Below are 19,866 nucleotides of genomic sequence, written 5' to 3' on the forward strand. Positions count from 1 at the left end.
ACCTGTTTTTGCTGCAAATTAACTTCTTTTGAATTAATTTTAATTGACTTGCTTCTTGAAGACTCAGACCCCTTAATTGTTTCTTTTTCCTTAATTAGTAGCGAAACAATAATGAGATACAAAATGAGTAAAGAAAAAATGAACAATTTTGAGTGTTTGCTATTGCACAACGTGAGCAGCAACAAGCCATGGAATTAAAGAACGGGTTTATTTAACATGACTTGGCCCCTAATTAAGCAACTGGTTGGAGTGAAATTGGTTGGAGTTTGAGGCCCTGACTTAGGTGGTCTACTGATGGCTCACTCACTTCACATTTCATTTCTGTTTAAGGAAAGAAATTAAGGAATTCAGAGGAACGATGAAGAAATTCAGGGGAACAAATCTTAAAAAACAAGTCAATTAAAATTAATTAAAAAGAAGTTGATTAGCAGTAAAAACAGGTCACTAATTAAGAAAAGGGTTAGAATATAAATATGCAGCCACTGTGGCCCTCCAGGACTGGAGTTTGAGACCACTGAAGACAACAAAGTTTTCTAACCACATGTACTATTGTGCATTGTCTTGATCCTAGTAATTTAGTTGTTAAAGTTGTCACAAAGATACAGAACCCTAAAACTGTTACCTTCATACACAAGAAGTGATATTTTTGTGGGTGATGTTCTTCATTTGGTGTGAATTGTTTTTACTTCAAATTTCAAAGTTTTCATCTGAATTAGTTTGATTACATCTTGCCTGAAGCCAACACCCCCAGAGTTGCCTCGAAAGCTTGCATATTGTAATCTTTTTAGTTAGCTAATAAAAGGTGTCATTTTGCTTGCCTTCTCACTACATTTTAATGGCTGACACGGTACAACACCCTAGTACTAAAGTTTTAAAAACAAAGACACCTAGACTGGCATTGTTTTTGTTACACATCACACATAACGCTTAAACCTAACCGTTACAAGTACTTGCAGAATTTTGGAAACCTTGAAGCAACCATATGAAGATACAAAGACAACTTTTCTGATTCAGTGGCATTTGAACTGGACCCAGCCATAAAGTAAATTTGCAAGTTAGCTCTCTGGGATTTGTCACCCTTGCCAAAGTGAAGAGTCAGGATGTTTGTCAGCTGGGTTTTCTTTTCATGATTCTGTGTTGACTCTCCTGTTCTTTTATTCAAGCAGTTAACAATGTTGATCAGACACGTTCTTGTTGCTATTGCCCGTTAGAAATTGCACAGTTCAAATTTAGTTTTGACATCCATGCACAAAACATTGCACCAGGTATTGGGGATCAAACACACATGAAGAGTGACATGATGAGATCTCTCATTTTTGTGAAGAAAATATGAAATACCACACAGACGATCTTCAAATCAGACATGAAAGACAATCACATTACTGACCCTGGTATGTCATTTAGTCAACAGGATGGAGTGAGGAGTCAAGCAAAATGACACCTTTTATTGGCTAACTAAAAAGATTACAATATGTAAGCTTTCAAGGCAACTCAGGCCCCTTCTTCAGGTGGAAGAAACTTGACACACATGGACAGAGGCATCTTCTTCTTAATGAAATGCAAAAAGGAAAATCTTATCCCGAAAGGCATCATGATAAGGAATCCAACCAATACACACTTATAATAACCGGTCAACAGGATGGCAAATGCCCTTCTTTACCAGACATCCCCCAAATGTTGAACAGTCAAGCTTTGCAATGATGTGATAGCCCTTCTCAGATAACCTTTACATCTTTCCAACTTCTTTTTAACTTGCAATTAACAGCACTAGGTAATCAAATGACAATTGAATGGACAGAAGCAACAGACACAATACATATTAAAGCATTTTCTTTATATGAATGGTTTGGTTTACAGAATTACAGTATACATTACATACATCCCTCACACATTCAGTATAAACTACAGCTTGTATTAGAAAAGAAGTCGACATTTCTCTCCCATGTCCACCCCATTCCCCCCATCCCAGTAATATACAGCCAGATCTATTTACAAATCAACAACAAACCGGGAGAGAAAGGTAGAACTGATCACATCCTGATTCTGGTAGCCACTACAGTTGAGGAGGTAGCTTCCATCGAAATACGCAGTCTCCCACGCGGCGGGTTTCTTGCGCTTGTTTTACTATCCAATAATTTACAACTTTCACACATAAATGCACTCGTGTGCACACATTTACACAAAAAATTAGGAATTTTATGGACACTTATGTACAGTTCAGACATTAAACTGATACGGTTGCATGGCTCCACTGTTCTGAAGGAATGTCTGGAGAGGATGGCAGCTAGTCTGTTTCTCAGAAATGTAGCTGAAACTGTCAAGTGGCACTTAACTGAACAGGTGGTTTAAAGAAAAAAAAATCCACCTGGTATAGCTTGATACATGCAAATATAAACCATTCGAATCTTGGGTTGTCCGCGTAGAGACTTCTAATAATATGCTCTAGGATCAACGTGGCTGCTGGAGCACAGGAGTCCAAACTCAGGAAGTTCGTGACATGACTTTTTTTTTTTTAAATCCCCTACAAATCTATTTAGTAGGCCTGACACACAAAATAATTTTTTGCGGTGATCAATGTTGGGGAATTCTGCCCAAAGATTCTGGTATCACCTTTATATTCTTGCATTCAAAGAGCTGCACTGCAGCTTTTATGAACTTTTTTGTCCTACTAGGGCTATTGTGCCTGTTGCAAAAAACGTCACTCCACATACATACGGGACAAAACATTGTAATGGAGTTGACATTTCAATGTTAAGTTTGACCGATTAACCTGTTGTAGGCATCCCTACACCTAATTTGCCCACATCTGTTCTGATGTCTGTCACTTTCATAATATATGAACAGATCAAACCGACTGAAATCAAATCTGACACAACCGTCACACACCAGAACTAACCGCTTTTGAACAAAATCAGTTCACAGGAACTTTCAATTTTCACTTTTACCCTGATAGACCTCAAATGTTTCCTTTTTTTCAAAAAACAAAAGGTTTGCAAGTTTTCATTCTGACTATTTTCAATGTTTTCAATCATTTCCAGTCCACCTTCCATTTTACTTTTGTTGCAGGGAAATGTATTTGCAGTCTGTGGCGCTGTGCCTTTGTTTTTTGAAGAGAAGAAAAAAATAAAAATATTTGACATTCTTAAACAATTGAGCGATTGCAGAAATCAAATTGCAGATGAGAAGACCCTGACATGGCCATTTCATGGCTTCTGTACTTAATGGACATTTGTATCATATCTATGACAATCAAGTGAGCGCATATGTTGGTTTTGTTATTAATACGTAAATCTGGATAACAGCCTATAGATGTGCCATTGACTAGAGTGATCAATATATTGAGAAAAGTGTGATACCCTCCAGGTGGACTTCATCAACCTGTTATCACATTTTCTTTTTCTTAGGGAAAAAAGATCAATACATTTTATCAAAGGGTCTAGATTTGTTATCACTGCCACACTACACCTTCTTTCAATGTCGCTGGTAAAATGATACTACAGGGTTACAGAATCAACTGTACGTTAAATATTTTGTAGTTAATATACCACCTTTAGTGGTACGTGCGAACTGAAATTCTCCAATACAATTTAAAACCAAAAATACATATTCTTATAGGTGAAGTGACTTGCCAAACTGCATATAATTCCTGCTGGACCAAACCAAGTCAGCATTTTAGTTCTTTAAGAAGTGAAAGAGCAATAAAAGCAGGCTTTTGTTACATAACAGAGCATTACATTAAAAGTAACCCCTTTGTAAGACCCTGATCAGAAACAGAAATAGTGGCTTAAAGTCTCATAATTCTCATCTTGTATGCCCATCAAGTATTGTGGTGCCAAGAAGCATTTTTGTAAGGCAGAGGCATCCAACTTGTTGGTAACATAAAGGAAAATACAAGGTGTAAAAAAAAAATCAAAAAAAAAAAAACAGCATTAATGTCCCAGGGTGTAAGGTCTCAAAATCAAATTGTCTATTGGCAACGGAGCTTTAGCAAAGGGTCCTAGCAGCAAAGCTGTTAAAAAATGTCCCTTTATAACACCAGAGTACCTCACCCTGACTCCATCTGGGGCTATCACGTTTTCTTTACCCAGCAATCTACGCCACGCTGTACTGCCTCAAGTGACACCTCAGTTTGGCCAGGTGTCATATCCACTGATCACCCAAATCACAAGGCTGTGTTCAACTAAGGCTGTTATTTAAAAAAATATAATATTTGTCTTTGACAATGTATCATGTCTGATATTATATATTAAAATTACTTGATATCTCAAGGCAAAAAAAGGATGTCTTAAGTATAAACTGTAACCAGTGGAATGTTCTGCATGGCCAATGCACAAAGGGCAGTTAATGAAGACCAGTCCAGGAGGTCGTCGCACACACACTACGCTTCCTGAGCTGGACAATTAAGGCACTGAGGTGATGAGAAATATTGGTCAGGATTCTTCAAAACATATCCACAGTGCTGGGGGGGCATCAGCAATGTTTAAACCATGTGCACATTAAGCTATTGACAATTGTAGATGGTTCAGTTTCACAATCAAATACAAGCCAAAATGAAAAGTAAATGTACCTAAATACAATGTTCTTTGAAAAGCAAGGTGTCTTAAGGGTTCTATTCCTTTCTTGTTAAAAATACTGGATCCTGCATTAGCATAATACACTGTAAATTCATTTTTTGAGGGCCAAGTAGCAAGATAAACCATAGTTAAATTGTAAGAAAACAGAAACAACCAGGTTGTGCGACACATTATAGCAAGAAAGGTTCATCTTCTAATAAAAGTAGAAGACTCTGATCACTGAAGACAAATTCAGACCTGAAAAAGTTGATGCTAGCCCACTGGTCTGACTCAGGGGTGGATTTGAAAAAGGCTTGAGGAGCTCCTGCTATTTCAGTTAAGGAATTATGGGTTTACACTGACATAATGAAATGAGCGCTATTTTACACTGACTGGCTAGCTAGAAGAATCTCCCACTTTTAAAAATTTGGCTAGTTCAACTTGAGGTAGTTCTGCTTTGATGAAAATAAATGCTGTTATCAGTACAGCACACATTTGTCTTGATGTTTAAGAAAAACAAACAAAAAAATTGTAAAAAAAAAAAACCTTTGAGGCAACATATATGCGCATCAATACATACAAGAAAATACATGAAAAGGCATGTAGGGCTATTGCATTCCAACAATTGTCACACTTATTGTCTGAAGACTGTGCCACCCAAGAGTTAACCCAATGGCCCCAGACATGTCTTTTGGGGCAGGAGGTGGCCGTTCAGTACAAGTTGTCCCGTGATTCCCAAAAACAGTCAGAAGCTGTTCAGGGACAGTCAACCTAAGGACCCTCAACTAAACTGGTAGTAGAGCAGTGATCCAAGATTTGGCATGTTGAACCCAAACATGTCCAATGGGTAGGGGCTGTGATGCAAAAGACAACCCAATGATCCCAGGCTTGTCCAGTGGCTGGGACTAAAACACAAGAAAATGCAAAACTTCACAGAATTTACTTTAAAAGCGTATAGCTTTGAAGACATGTTACTCACTGAGAGTTTATATTAGCCTGCTTTATGAAATCTGTGTGCATCGGATTAAAAGTGCAGTCACTTACTCTTCCAATCATGCACACCAGAAACAGGCTTCACATTCAGAGCTGAAGCAAAGGCAACTCCATATTGTGTGGGCCAGACAATAAAGCTCTACATCTAACGCATATGGTGAGGTGCTACTCGGAGTGCAGCACTCCATTGCATGCTCATCCCAATGCCTTGAGGTGTCTTCACTGCCTCTCCATTACTGACTGAGATCTTTTTCGACAAGGAGAGCAGAGAGAAGAATTACTGGCAAGGTGATTTTTATTTATATCCTTCTCCCCCAAGTATCTCCTTGTCTCAACTGCTTCTACATGCTTTGTAAAATGGAAGATGAACCCCTCTCATTTTACAGGAAACTTAAAAATTAAGGGGAAAAGTAACACACAAATACCTCAGGATGAAGCACAACACAAACAAATTTGCACAGATTTACAAAAAGAGTGAAGATTTTAAATTATTACAACAAATCACAGCTGCAGAGGTAGATACCCAGTTGCTAATATGAAAGTGTACAGTATTTTGATACTGCAAAGGATGAGGAGCTGAGATGCAGCCTGTCCCTTTACTAAACCACGGCGAGGATAGCCATGGGAACTGGAATAGCACAACAGCAGCAGCTCACGTAGGCAATGCCCACCCATACCTCCTCCTCCCTCCAGCACACACAAACGCTGTGCACAGGTCGATGGCTCAAAAGATAATAGCGGACGTACTACCTAATTCCCTTTTAGGTAAAGTCGCGCAGCAATTCCAAAAGTGCTTTCTTAAAGTGTGCACATAGGTACCCTATATGCGTTTCATAGTGTTAATGGTTTTCAGATTCACCATCAATCCATTGCAATCAAAACCAAAGATTAGGCCATTTGGCTGGCCCTCAGTCTCCTTTAGTCTTTGACACGTGGAATATTGTAGGAGTAGTGGACAAGAGGAGAGTCTCGACTCTGGTAGAAGCATGCTCGGCCACAGGCCTGCACTTGATCAGAGCTGTCCGAGATGAATGAGTCCCCCTCATCTGCATATTCTGAATGGGCCGACTGGGTGGCACTATCTGACCAATATCCATCAGCACGTTGACAAGGAACAACTGCCAGAGCAGGACAGCTGTGGGACTTAATTAAATGTTTACAGGGCACTGGTTTGGTCAGTAAGAAAGACTCGCAGCATTCACAAATTGCTAGGCTTCCCTGTAGATTAGCATATACGCCACAGTCATAGTAGAAATCCTGCGCTGTGCTGCCGCCCTGGCTGCCAGGTACAGCCACCGCCACTGATTTTGCATCCCTTCCCCCAGTGCGGAGCTTGAGTTTACGCCAGTCCTCCTTGAACTGGGGGTTGAAAAAGATATAAAGCACTGGATTGAGACAAGCTGGCATGGGAAAGAAGATGAGTGTGACTGATTTCATGATTTCCGGGCTTATGGAAATTGCCGTGATCAAAGGGGCAAAGGAGAAAAAAGCTACAGGGCAGAAGAAGATGCAGTTGGTGAAAATGAGCCAGGCCACATGCTTGATCATGCTGGAATGCAGCGTCTCTGACAGGTCAGACTTCTCAAGGCTGCAATACAGTCTAGTGTAGACAATTGCCATTAGGAGGTACGCCACAGAATTGAGGAGGACCAGAGTAACTGTGAAGCTAAGTGAGGAAGCCTCACCTGTGGGAAAGGGTAGGCAGAGTGGGGAGGAGGAAAACTCGCCCACATGGAAGAGAGGCAGGCAAGCAGCAACCATGGCAAAGATACCAACTAACGTAGCAGCCACCATGAACTGCCCTCGACGGCGACTCTTTCCCTTCTTCAAGAAGTCCTTCATCGATACACTACGCTCAATGGCTGCCAGAGTAAGGAAGAGGATTGAGGCCTCAGAAGAAAAAATGGCTAGGAAACCTGTGGCTCGGCAACCATTGCCCGTCTCCCACCAGATGCCAAAGTCTGCAAAGTGGCCCCAGGAAGCAGCATCCAGTGCAGTAAGAGTGCTTGTATAAATCCCCATGAGCAGGTTGGAGGCAGCTATTAATCCAACAAAAAGTTTGGATGAAGACACAGGACAACAGGAGGCAAATGTTGTGATAAGGACGACAGTGTTGAACATAATTGCTACCAGGCAAATGAACCAGACAGTCAAGCGGATCATCCAGCTGCCAAGCAGGTGCTCACATGGTTTAAAAGCCCCTGCAAAAAGAGAACATGTAATTTTAGATCATGGAAAGCTTTTTAAGGAGATTCCTTATTCATAAATCCCAATTACACTTTGCACATTTGCAGAGGACAGCTGAGTAAGAAGCTGGAATTTAAGCAAAAGCATTTGGAATTTTAATACCCATCATCTAGTTCACAAGCACTTTTCTTCTCCTTTGATAAAAGTAAATATGGCAACCTGAAAGACATTCTTCAATTTCAAAGATACAGCTGGCATGTTCTTACCTGGAGCAGGGGAACAATGAACTGACAACTGCACGCTCCCTACTTTGTTAAGGTCAGACACATCCTCATCATCAGATGGACCTTAGGAAGAAAAAGAACACAACCACCATTTGACAGGGATCCTACTCCGGAAGCGTATTAGAGCTACGGTGAAAAAAAATACGGACACAGTAAAGAAAAAAAAAAAAAACTAAATGTCGAGATTAAAGTCGACATGTTGACTTTATTCACTTCATGATATTCCTGCTCTCTGAACATTTAGAATACTAAAATAAATACTTGACGTCATTTTCATGATGAAATGTATTAAAGCATGTGGGGGCATGGTGGTGTGGTGGTTGCACTGCTGCCTCGCAGCAAGGGGGTCCCAGGTGTTCCCTACCTTGAGTTTGCATGGTTTTCTGGTGGGTTTACTTGGCGTGTTTCAGTTTCCTTTCCAAGTCATGTAGGATGTGGGGTTTTGTTATGTATTATTGACCCTGCTACTGTATGTGTTGCTCGTATTCACCCTGCGATGTGCTGGCACCCCATTCAGGATTTGCTCCTGCCTCGCATACAATGCTTGCTGGGATGGGCGCAACCCTGAATGGATGGCATAATTAAACACGTATAACAAAGATTTTTTTTTAAAGTTCTGAAAACTCTGAGGTCTAAGTTTATAACTAATTTTAATTTCACAAAGATGTTTATTGTGTGGCAATTGGTTATGTGGTGAAAGAAAAAGGAAAGATAGGAACTGGGGGTTTAGTACATCAGATAGAGACAGCATGCATGCAATAAGGAAACCCCGCTCAGAAGAACATCCAATGAATTCTGTGTTTGTGTCTCTTACCACCACATCACGAAACCAACATTTACACAACATTTCAGTTAAACCTGTGCGATACCCATTCATATATTCAGTTTTTTGAAGCCTTGTCATACCTGCCATAAAGTTCTCTACACTAGACCTGGGGACCCCATTAATGCAAGGAAGCAGCACTACAGCCACACCACCGTGCCCCACGCCACCCATGTTTATTTAGTACATGCTTTAATTAATTTCATCATGAAAAAGACATCAAGTATTTATCTTAGTATTCTGAATGTTCATAGAGCAGGAATATCATGAAGTCACTGGTGCCTCCTCAGTTTAAGAAGCGCATACAGGTTAACAACTGGGTCGGGGAACACTTAATAAAAAGCATTTAATGTGCTACATTAACTTATGACGGGGTTTGAGAAAATCTAGTAAATTATACATTCATTTTAAGATGAAGTTTAGTTTGCTACATTCTACTGACAAAATAAACTACGAGAATAAACTCGAAATGTCGACATAAATGTTGAGAATATACTGGAAATGTCAACTTTAATCTCGATATAAATGTCGAGAATAAAGTCAACATGTCAACTTTATTCTTGACATTTTTTTTCTTCACCGTGTCCGTATTTTTTTTTTTCTTCACTGTGGCCCTAATACGCTTCCGTATCCTAAAGCATTCTTTGTTTTCCCAGTATTTTTTATGTGAACCTATCAAACGTTTTATTTTTTTGTTTTCAAAAAATTAAGATGACAACAAATTTTTGAAAGTCATTTACATTACATAATTAAACTTGAAAGAACACCCCAAACAGCAGCACCCAATCCCAGAACTATATAAAGAGAGTAGAGTACATTTAGATTTATAAAACAAGTGGGTCAATGACAAGTCCCAGTGGGCCACACGCCTGGTTGGAGAAAGAAAACTACCAAAATTGTATGAGATTGACTCAAGGCTTTGCTGTCAACTACGACATGATCAAGGAAATAATGTTTTCCTATTCACTAATAGCTTGTGCAGGTACCACATTGATCCGTGCGGCGGACAGTTCTAATAGAACAAGACTATAAAAAGAAGACATCCAAACAGACAAGGTTCAGGATTCTGCCATTGAGAAACTATTAGACTTTTGGCTGCTATTGTGGCTAATGAGGCAATGCACTGGTGATGAACAGAAAGAGAGAGGGTGGAGAAATCTAACAAAAGAAGAGTAAATAGGAGAACAAGGAACAGATAGATAAGATGGAGGAGAGTGCAGAAGTAACTAAGGCCCAAAGAACACTAACGGTGGGACATTCCCAGAATGTGTGGAGATAGGTGCCCTGTACATTAAGAACTGGCGGCATAGTGGATCAGGAGCAAAACCCCCGGAAATGCTTTCTAGGGTACTGGTAGACTCTATGGACAATTTTATAATCATTATGATTAGAATTTCTAGAGGAATTTTTTATGTTTTTTAAAATTGTATTCCAACATAATGGCATTAACAGGGACACATCGGTAATTCATTTCTGAGTGAATGAGACAGATGTAGTTATGGCATCACGAAAGTGGGAGTATAACAGGGAAATGCATTTAGTAGAAAACGAGACTAAGAAAGGCTAGTCAAATAATGGATGGCTGGGAACAAGGGCAGAAAAACTTATTCCAAATATCTTAAAGGACAGACTTAATCTGTAAATGGAAAAAGAAAGAGGCAGAAGATATATTTGTCTTTCTGAAACTGTAAAGTGGCAACCCGGTTCCTTCAAACAAATTGCAGAGTGTGCTGATACCTCGTGGTGCCCAAATCGTATAGGAGATACAGTAGGTTGCCCACCAATGTTTAGAGCACTATTGCAGAAGATTGGTGTGAGGGAGTGCCAGGGCAGAATGGAGCCAAGGTGTTTTTCAACCTTGTGCCAAACACTCAGAACATAATTTATAGGAGGATTATAATCATCTACTCCCTTTTTTGTTTAAAACTTAATAAATGGCATCTACCGAAAAAAGGGGAGGGGGGGCTGGAGGGTGGGGGAAGATTTGTTTTTATCAGTAGTCAAGACGGAGGGGAAAGTGGAGGGTTTAACAACAGGGAGATCAGACACAGGACATATGCCCAATGATACAGTACAAAATCAAGAGTGAACCTATCAACCTTATCATCTGGTTCTTGAAACATGTCAGTATGGATTAAAGACTAAATTAAACCACTACAATTTACCTTAAGACCAAACAAAACCAAAGCCTACTTTTAAAGGAGCTGGTGACATGCTTGCTGCCCTCCATATCCTTTTCCACTGAAGAATGTTGAAGCGGGGAATGCCACTGCCATGCGTATTTATCTGATCAAATAGTGCCAGTTCAAATCTCTGAAATCCACTGCGCGACTCTTACCACCAAGTAGTAATTGTGGTCTAAAATGTGCTGGTTATGATATCCTTGCCTACCACTCTCAAATTTATGCAGAAAAAGTTAATAGGTAAACTATAATGGGCAAGACTTTACCATAAGTTGATGCATCAAGAAATTGATTTAAAAAAAAAAACAGCATTACATGAATTACTAGTAAAGAATCTGCATATGATCTTACAGTGGTTTGGAGTAGTAACCTATTTTGATATCCTTCCTTCTTTCCATATTTACAGTTTTTATAGAAAGGAAAAAAAATTAGAAATTTATGTTGGGCATAGCTATTGGGGCACTGTTCAATATAAGCTATAGATGTTTTAAGTTTACTTTGAAATCTGAAACACAAATTATTTTTTGATATCAGTTATTGCTAATCGTACAACGTCAACCTGAAGTCATGTGCTAACACAGGGGATCATTGTGCAATTGCTTTACTGCTCTTGGTATCAAAAGCAACAGCTTTCTTGTTATGAACTTGCTCTCACAAAAGTAACCAAGCATGTACCATTAAAATACAGCAACCATTTCACAAATAAATCATATATAGAATATTGGCAGAATTTTACAAGGAACACAGGCACCAAAAATAATGCATGATCAAATCCTCCATTTTGGCAAATCTGATGCAATACCATTGTTGTCCTAGTATACTGTACATCCTAAGGATATTGATATAGTACTTACCAGACTCATTGCCCATGTCTTCTGGATTTGGGGAGGAGAATGTGTCACATCCACCAAATGCACAGCACTGGTAGGCATAAGGCACTGATAAAATCCTGTAACACATAAGACAATGGAGCTTAGGGATTCCTGGAAAACCAGCAGCATCCATGCATTTGTGCACTGTAAGTTTAAAAATTATGCTATTAACTAATCTAAAAGAGAAATAAGAAAACCTCCTTAAATGAAAGAATTTATCTACTTAGGAAAATCAAAAGCCATGCAAAAAAAAATAAAATAAAAATCTTTAGTTCTTGACTTCTGGGAAGTGCCCTATTCCCCTTCATTTCTGAAGCTCTGGGAAGCCACTTTTAAGGATCTGCATTTATTTCATAGCATGAGTTTGGCAGAGGCATACTAAAATGTGCCAATACAAACAGTATTAGAGGGTGCTGGCAGCATTATAGTCACCTTAGCCTGAATGAATGCAACTGTGGAAGCATGTCAAGAACACTCAGTTGATTATATTATATACTGTGTGAATATATATATATATATATATATATATATATATATATATATATATATATATATATATATATATATATATATATATATATCACACACACTAGCTGAAATACCCAGCGTTGCCCGGGAGGAAGGTGTTTTTTTTTTTTTTAATTATTTGAGAAAAACAATTATAAAAAACACAACTTTAAAAATGAAAATAAATTAACAAACAATAAAGACTCACTAATGTCCTTGTCTTGCGGTCTTGTATGTATGTTATCATCCAGCTGAGGCTCGGAACCAGCCAACTCTATTTAATTTGAAAAGCAACAGGGGCATGGTGCTGCTTAAACATAAAGAATGCTGGCAGTTACCTCCAGTTCGCCCTCTGGAGGTCGTTCCGAGTGCCAACTGAATGATAACATGCACACAAGACCGCAAGTTCACCCCCCATCCTACCTAGAAGGGGGTGGGTTAGGGCTGATTTCACCCTACAGTATTTTTAGTTGAGAAACATGTGTATCAAGTTTCATGAAAATTGCTACAGCCATTCGGACATGATACTGGAACATATATACATATACACATTGACTTATATATACATATTAATTGTATTTACATACAATCCTATGGGGGAAATTGCTTCGGTTCACGACCAAATCGGTTTACAACCAGAGGTTTGGAACTAATTATGATCGTGAACCGAGGTTCCACTGTATATATAGATATTGTCACACACGTGTGTTTAGGAGACAACTAAAGGGGTTCAGTACATGTAATTCCACACCGGACCATGGGGTGGCGAAGTGCACCAATTCTCTCTCTCAATTTCTTACAAACCATTCTAGGGAAATCCCGCCCGGCTCTGGGGAAGCCAGTCACTTCTGGTTCCGGTCCTGATGACATCACTTCCCTTAATGGCTTTTAAAGCCGTCATCTTGTTGATACTAAAGCAGTTCTGGTTTGGATTTAGGCGTGTGAACAAGTTTTGTCATTTTGAATCAGTTTTGCAGCCAAGAAAAATTATATGGGTGGCTGCCCCAAACCTTCGCAATGTGTTACGGTAATTTTTGTGACTATATATATATATATATATATATATATATATATATATATATATATATATATACATACATACACATACACATACACACATACATATATACATGCAGAGTGGTGCATAGAAAACTATTTTGAATTTCAGTTATTTCTTGAACTGTCTTTATTTCAACTTTGAAAATAAATGTAAGTGAAGACAAAAATCGGAAAAATCACTTGATTCCACAGCAATATTTTCACAAATCAGAACAGTTAAACAAATTTTAACGAAATTAGAAAAGTTTCTACAAAAAACAATTAGCATTAAAACATAATTCATTCAGGATGAACTAAGAGAATAGATAGTTTAGCATTAGAACATTGAAGTAATGATTGCTGAAAGTGGGACTTTGCAATCATATGTGAATATAAAATTATACTTTATATTTACATTTACTTATCTGGATGGCGCCTTTATCCAAGGCGACTCACAACATTTATGATAAATGTTATTTTTAAAATTGGTTATATTTCTTTTGGTTCTATATACACATCAAGAGTTGGACACCAGAAGATGTAGAGGCTCCAGCTGGGAAATACACTCTCTCTCCCTAGTAAAAGAACATCCTCAGAGGATTAGTAATACCCCATATGCAACACTTAAAAAGGAGCCTCTGGGTTTCTATGTGTTCCAAATGACCCAGGAGGTTACAACAAGACATGACCCACAATTAGGGAATTGGTGCTTGGGGTTGACAGGGCAGGGGGAGGGGTTCGGAGGTGATCGGAATGAACAATAGGCCCCAAGGACTATCTTGCTTTAAGTTCACCATAAATATGGTACCATCAGTGAAGTGTGTTTCAGCACAATGCTCTTTATTTCAACTCTACATACAATAAATTAATTGACCGGAATTTCTATCAAATTTTGGATGACTTGGAGCAAATTCCTTATACAATATACAGTATGCACACTTTACTTACATATAAATAACTAAAATACACACACACACAATTCTCATCATGTAGACAGGACTCTAGCAATTTTTACCTGAGTTTAAGAAGGTGATTTGCATCCAACAAGTCTTTGCATTGTAGATTTCCAGCTAGTTTGAGTTGGTTGAGGTTGTTTAGGCCTGCTGTTGGCACCGTCTCCAGCTCATTAAAGCTCATTTCTCTAAAAATTACATTAAAAATTAAATGAGAAATAAATGAACACATATTGAAGATATTGTGTATTGGCAACATATAAGTTAGATTTTTGGGGTGAAGGAAAAAAAAGCACATTGCATTAAGCAAATGACTAGCAACGATCAATCGGATACATTTATGATAATTACCACTAATTATTCACTGTGACTTTGCAGATATTATATTCCTACTGGAAAACAACTAGAAAGCATAGGAACCATTTTATTGCACTCTTGTTTAACACAGACTTATTTTTTATATTTGTTTCTAAAGTAAAACCACAGAATGCAAACACTCTAGTATTTTTCAAATTCAAGAGTACTTAGAGCAACAAGGCTAGACAACAGCCTTCTATTTCCAAGTAAAATCTGCTGTTCTGAATCCTCTTGAAATCTGTTTCAAATTGTTTATATAATGAAGTTATCAGTTTAGCTCAATTCAAAATGAAAATTAATGCTAAAACATTTCCTGGGTGTTACTTAATAATGAATGATTTTAGACCATCTATTTTTTAATGATTACATATTTTGTGACAAATTGAGTGCCAATACAAAAGTCAACATCATTTGTTGAATCTCATAAGCTGTGATGCTACAGTAATCCTCTCCTCTATAAAACAATACAGAACTGCTATTAGGGGTTTTGGTGTGTATATCTTCTGACTCCATTCATTCAATTGTCATTATTTTACTCAGCCCCATTACCTACTGGCACCCTTTCTAATTCAATGCAGGGAGTAACAAAAAACAATTTTCATTCTTCTACTTACAAGTTCAGTAAAGTTCTCAAAGACAAGAACGCATCCTTGTGAATAGAGCGGATCTTATTCCTGCTGAGATCTCTGAAAGAAAGTCAAAACAAGAGGTCTGCCTTAAACCCTCTAAATACTTTTATAGCGATGGTGTGAAAGAAACCTATGGCTGTTGTAACATCTCACAAAACACTAACACAACACACTTTATGCAATAAAAAGAAAAGTCATTTTGATTCATTCTGGATGTTCTATTGCAGCTAAGAATGGTTTGGTTAAAGGACGCAAATTAGCTACTAATAAAGCCAAATCTTGCCTCTCCAGGTATCACTATTATTCTTCATCAGAACAATGCCAGGTCCTAATAGAATTAAAGAAAAGTATGACAGGCCTCTGAACATACAGTTACTGAGGATTCTCAAGACTCAGTTATTAGTTATATAGATACAGTTTAATTCTCTTCATGTCAAACTAGTACTAAGATGAACCTCCCGGTTAAAATCCAGCTGCACAGAACTCAAACCAGGGAAACTTTAGTGTAGAAGAATGCCATTCTCCATCAAGAAGTCTGATTCCAGAGCCAATACAATGATTAGAGATGAGGCAGACTATAATTTAATCAAACATGAGCTTTGCCTCCTTCCCCGCCAGTGAAATAGTATTCTATATTCTTACATCCATTTTCCATTTCAAAGATTAGCCTGAACAGATCTGTCTTGCTCAAGTCTCAACCCTTCATCTTTTAGGTACTGATCTTAGACAACAATACACAGAATCCACTGAGCTTGATTTTTTGTGTGTGCAATACTCCTTTTGTCCTTACCTTCAAACCTATAGAAAAGAATGTTCCTTTATGTGTTATATTCTCAATTTGTTTTCCATTACCTTCTCTATTGCACTCTCCTGTGTGCTTTACAGACAGATGCTCTTATGTAAGTCAATGAATTGTTTCATTAGTTTGATAATCAGCTCTACAAAAATTCTTTTACTACTTATCTACTGAAAGATTATGTAAAGCACTGGTATGTAATAGTTCTGTGTTTGTTGTAAACAAATTCTGTGAATTTCATCCTATTTTTGAAAAAATCTGCTATTACACAAAGCACAAAAGTTATACCTATGTTACTCAAACTCTTGTTAAATTTGCTGTGCAAATGGAGAATGTTGCATAATCCACAGGCTCCTTTCTGTCTCTGGCCTGGAGGTAAGGGGTCACAAATTACTAGAAGCTACATTCAGTTGACCTCCACAGTTCTTTCTCAGAGATCAAGTTTTGATTATTGGAAGGCTAACATTTCAGCAAAGGGCAGATAAGGCAAAAATGGAGGAGAACCTTAAAAGCATAACACTACCTACTTCCTCTTTGCATACTGCTTTTTATACTTCTATCTCCCCTGCCAATTACCGCAATGCTGAGCATCAGCAGCAGTCAATTCCAGCCTCTTCCGAGTTCTGGCAAACTCAAAGCGCTTTTTATAGCAATAAATATCTGGAAGGAATGCACACTTACAGAAGACGTAGGGATGCCAAACCCCGAAACGTTTCAGCTTCAATTTCTCGGATTTGATTGTGCTGCAAGGCTCTGCAGAAGCAAAGAAAATACAAAGTGTCAGAAAGAGAAACCAAGACTTGTTAGGGCGTATTTCTGTCATGAAATCCATCTGCCTTGAGGGAGGCACTTGGAGTCTCCCCTTTATCACAAAGGTCAGGTACTCTGCTCTATGTCTAAACTTCCAACTGACAGAATTTTTTTTGACACTAAAACCTTCTGAATAATCTTAAAAACACATGTAGGAGTTGGGTAGAGAAAAATGGACACCACATGGACTGACTAGGCTACTCTTGCATTTTGAACTATACTAACCACAATCAAATAATACTGAAAGTAAAGTTGACTGAGATTGGCTTTATATGTTGTGCAGTGAGTGCCAGAATGGCGAGTCTAAAGCCAATGCAAAAGACAAGTATACTGTATTTCAATAGCAAACCCCAGACCAGAAGACAGTGAAAAGAATGGACTACATGAAGGTACCAAAAGGGGCCACAAGCAGTACTGTGTGCCCAGTCACTCCTGTCACCTCTTTCTTTGCATTTGAAAACATTGCAGCGGTACTGAAATTCAGGCATTGTATTTTAACGTGTCTTCTTTATTATGTTGTGTGGTACTGCCTCACAAAGCTTTGACTGCAGCATGAATGCAAAGCATTAACATAACACAGGGAAAGAGAGTGATAGCATCCACCCAATTAAAAAAATAAATCAGCAAAAATAAAGTTCTAGCTAATGTTAGCATTTAATTACCCTCCCTGCAAATCCTAATGGCCAAAGTCCAGCACGACATCGCAATAATGCCGCAGGGTAGAAAACCAAGGAAAAAAGACAGGTAAGAAAAGGCATAAAGCAGATGAAAGGAGACACATAGATGGAAGGCAAAAACAAAAAGGGGGGGGGGTGGTGGTGGTGGTTCAGAGGTGAAGACAAAGAAAAAGGAGGAATTGGAAAGAGTAAATGAGATAACTGATAAGGGCAGTACAGAAACAGACAAGAGGGAGAGGGCAGCAACAAGTAATAGTTTACTTTCCTCCCCTTTATAGATGATCTCCTGATCTGGGATGTTCATGTGTTATTTGTTTTATTTTACTGAACATTTGTTGAAACGTTTCTTCTCTAGTAAACTTCACAACAGTACAGATGAATGTGAAGTAGGCAACCCCCATTTAAATACATACATTTTAAAACAAAACAAACAGAGTTGTTGGAATATTAATTTACACTGTTTCAAGCTATACTGCCAGCCCCCATCCTCACAAATGATAAAATCCCTGTTAATGACACGCCCTGCTCAAAGCAAATTCCCAACAACTTCACACAACTCACTCACATTTCCTCCAGGCTCATACAACCCTGAAGACTCGGCAGCTCTTCGATCTCATTGTACGACAGGTCCCTGCAGAGAAAATGCACATCAGAGTGAAAATCAAAAAGTACCACAGTCAGTCACAAACATCAGGATTAATCCATCTTCACCCAACACCCTGAGAAACACCTTAGAATCCAGCACATGAATCAAACACCCCCACCCCTGCCAAACCATTACCAATAATTCTTTAGGACATATATTTCAAACTAAGTACATGTCACATCAGCTTTGAACACCTCCCTTACAACCAGTGCAGTTGATTGCATGTTTACTTACTAAAGCATAGCCATTAAGGCAGAGGACAAAGCAGCTGCTTCTGCCAGGCAAACATCCACTTTTAAGTTTTATTTAGATTCTTCTAGACACACATTTAAACACAAATGTATAAATAAATGTCTAATTTCTACTCATCTTCTTTAGAAAATGAAAAAAACTGTCTCAGTAAATTATGAGTGGAACAGTAAACTTACAAGTCATAAAAATTGTTTCTTTTTTTCATTCAGTAAAAATTGAAATGTCTAAGGAGGAATTTCTTTATAAAAGAGTTAACATCTACTTACAAAGTCCGGAGCTGCTTATGATCGTCACACAGTGTAACAGGCAGGTGTCTTATCTTAGTGCCTGTCAGTGTCCTGTAGAGAGAGACAAATTACTAAGTAATGTGACATCTTAAGAAAGTTGGTAAGTTAAATTTTGATTCTTATCTGAGCACGTTTTTTTTTCCAGTCATATTTTTTTGCAAAGTTCTCAACTTTAACTGTAATATGCTGCCTTTCTTGTTGCCTTAATGGCACTTACGATATCCATGACTTTTTATGCTATACCTTCAATAAGATTTTCCACATTAGCCAAAAAATGCAGCCATTAGCAAGTGCAAGGCCAGTAGTCAATGGTAAATTCCACATGTCAAAAGTGAAACTTCAGAAGCAGGATAATATTATAGGATCTTGTTCAGTGATTCTAATATGATATAAATAACATAAGGCATCTTCTGTTTTACTATTATTTTTAAACCTCCAGGAAGTGTGCTATGATATGGCAAGCTTACTTATACTATAGAGCACATGCTTCTTTTAGTATCACTATTCGGCACAGTAGAGTTACTGGACAGACATGACAAGGCACACACTGCAGAGACAGTCTCAATTTCTACTAAATAAATCCATTCTGTGCAGTTTAAGCTCTTCTACCCTTTACAGATTTAATATTCACCAAGACACAAATATCAGCACATCAAACACTAGCAATTATATTGAGTAATATGCCTTTTTTCTTTCTTCTTATTTAAATGCTGACAAAGGCAGTTGTGCAGCAGTGACATTTGGTGAAATATGAAAAACTAGAGAGATAATATATAGCAATATAAGGCAGCCAGAGTAATGGAGAAAAGCATTCTCTGTTCAAAAAGTCAGGACATACAGGCTTTCCAGGTTGACAGTCCCACTAAGGTCAGGAAACCACTGTACCATACCAGCCCCTCGAAGGATCCTGCAAACAAAGAACGACAGGGTTAGAGACAAGGCCTCCCTATGAAAGCGACCTTCTGAGAAATGTACTAATGGTCTGGTTTTGTTCTTCAACTGGCTCTTCTCAGATTACT

The 19,866-nt window shown here is 38.3% G+C and overlaps 1 protein-coding gene across 1 annotated transcript in view; it reads right to left on the reverse strand.

The window, feature by feature from the left end:
* Positions 1-1,813: 1,813 nt before the first annotated feature.
* The window catches only part of lgr4 (leucine-rich repeat containing G protein-coupled receptor 4), a 78,485-nt gene continuing 60,432 nt past the window's right edge, over positions 1,814-19,866 (reverse strand). The window contains exons 10-18 of the mRNA XM_039753762.1: positions 19,686-19,754; positions 18,827-18,898; positions 18,228-18,293; positions 16,857-16,928; positions 15,365-15,436; positions 14,456-14,581; positions 11,878-11,972; positions 8,000-8,080; positions 1,814-7,747 (exon numbers count right to left, since the gene is read on the reverse strand). Coding sequence (XP_039609696.1) covers positions 6,465-7,747; positions 8,000-8,080; positions 11,878-11,972; positions 14,456-14,581; positions 15,365-15,436; positions 16,857-16,928; positions 18,228-18,293; positions 18,827-18,898; positions 19,686-19,754 — 1,936 coding nt within the window. The 3' untranslated portion in view covers positions 1,814-6,464. The remainder of the gene's footprint in view (positions 7,748-7,999; positions 8,081-11,877; positions 11,973-14,455; positions 14,582-15,364; positions 15,437-16,856; positions 16,929-18,227; positions 18,294-18,826; positions 18,899-19,685; positions 19,755-19,866) is intronic.

Source organism: Polypterus senegalus, chromosome 1 (genome assembly GCF_016835505.1).
Source record: "Polypterus senegalus isolate Bchr_013 chromosome 1, ASM1683550v1, whole genome shotgun sequence".
Taxonomy (NCBI): domain Eukaryota; kingdom Metazoa; phylum Chordata; class Cladistia; order Polypteriformes; family Polypteridae; genus Polypterus; species Polypterus senegalus.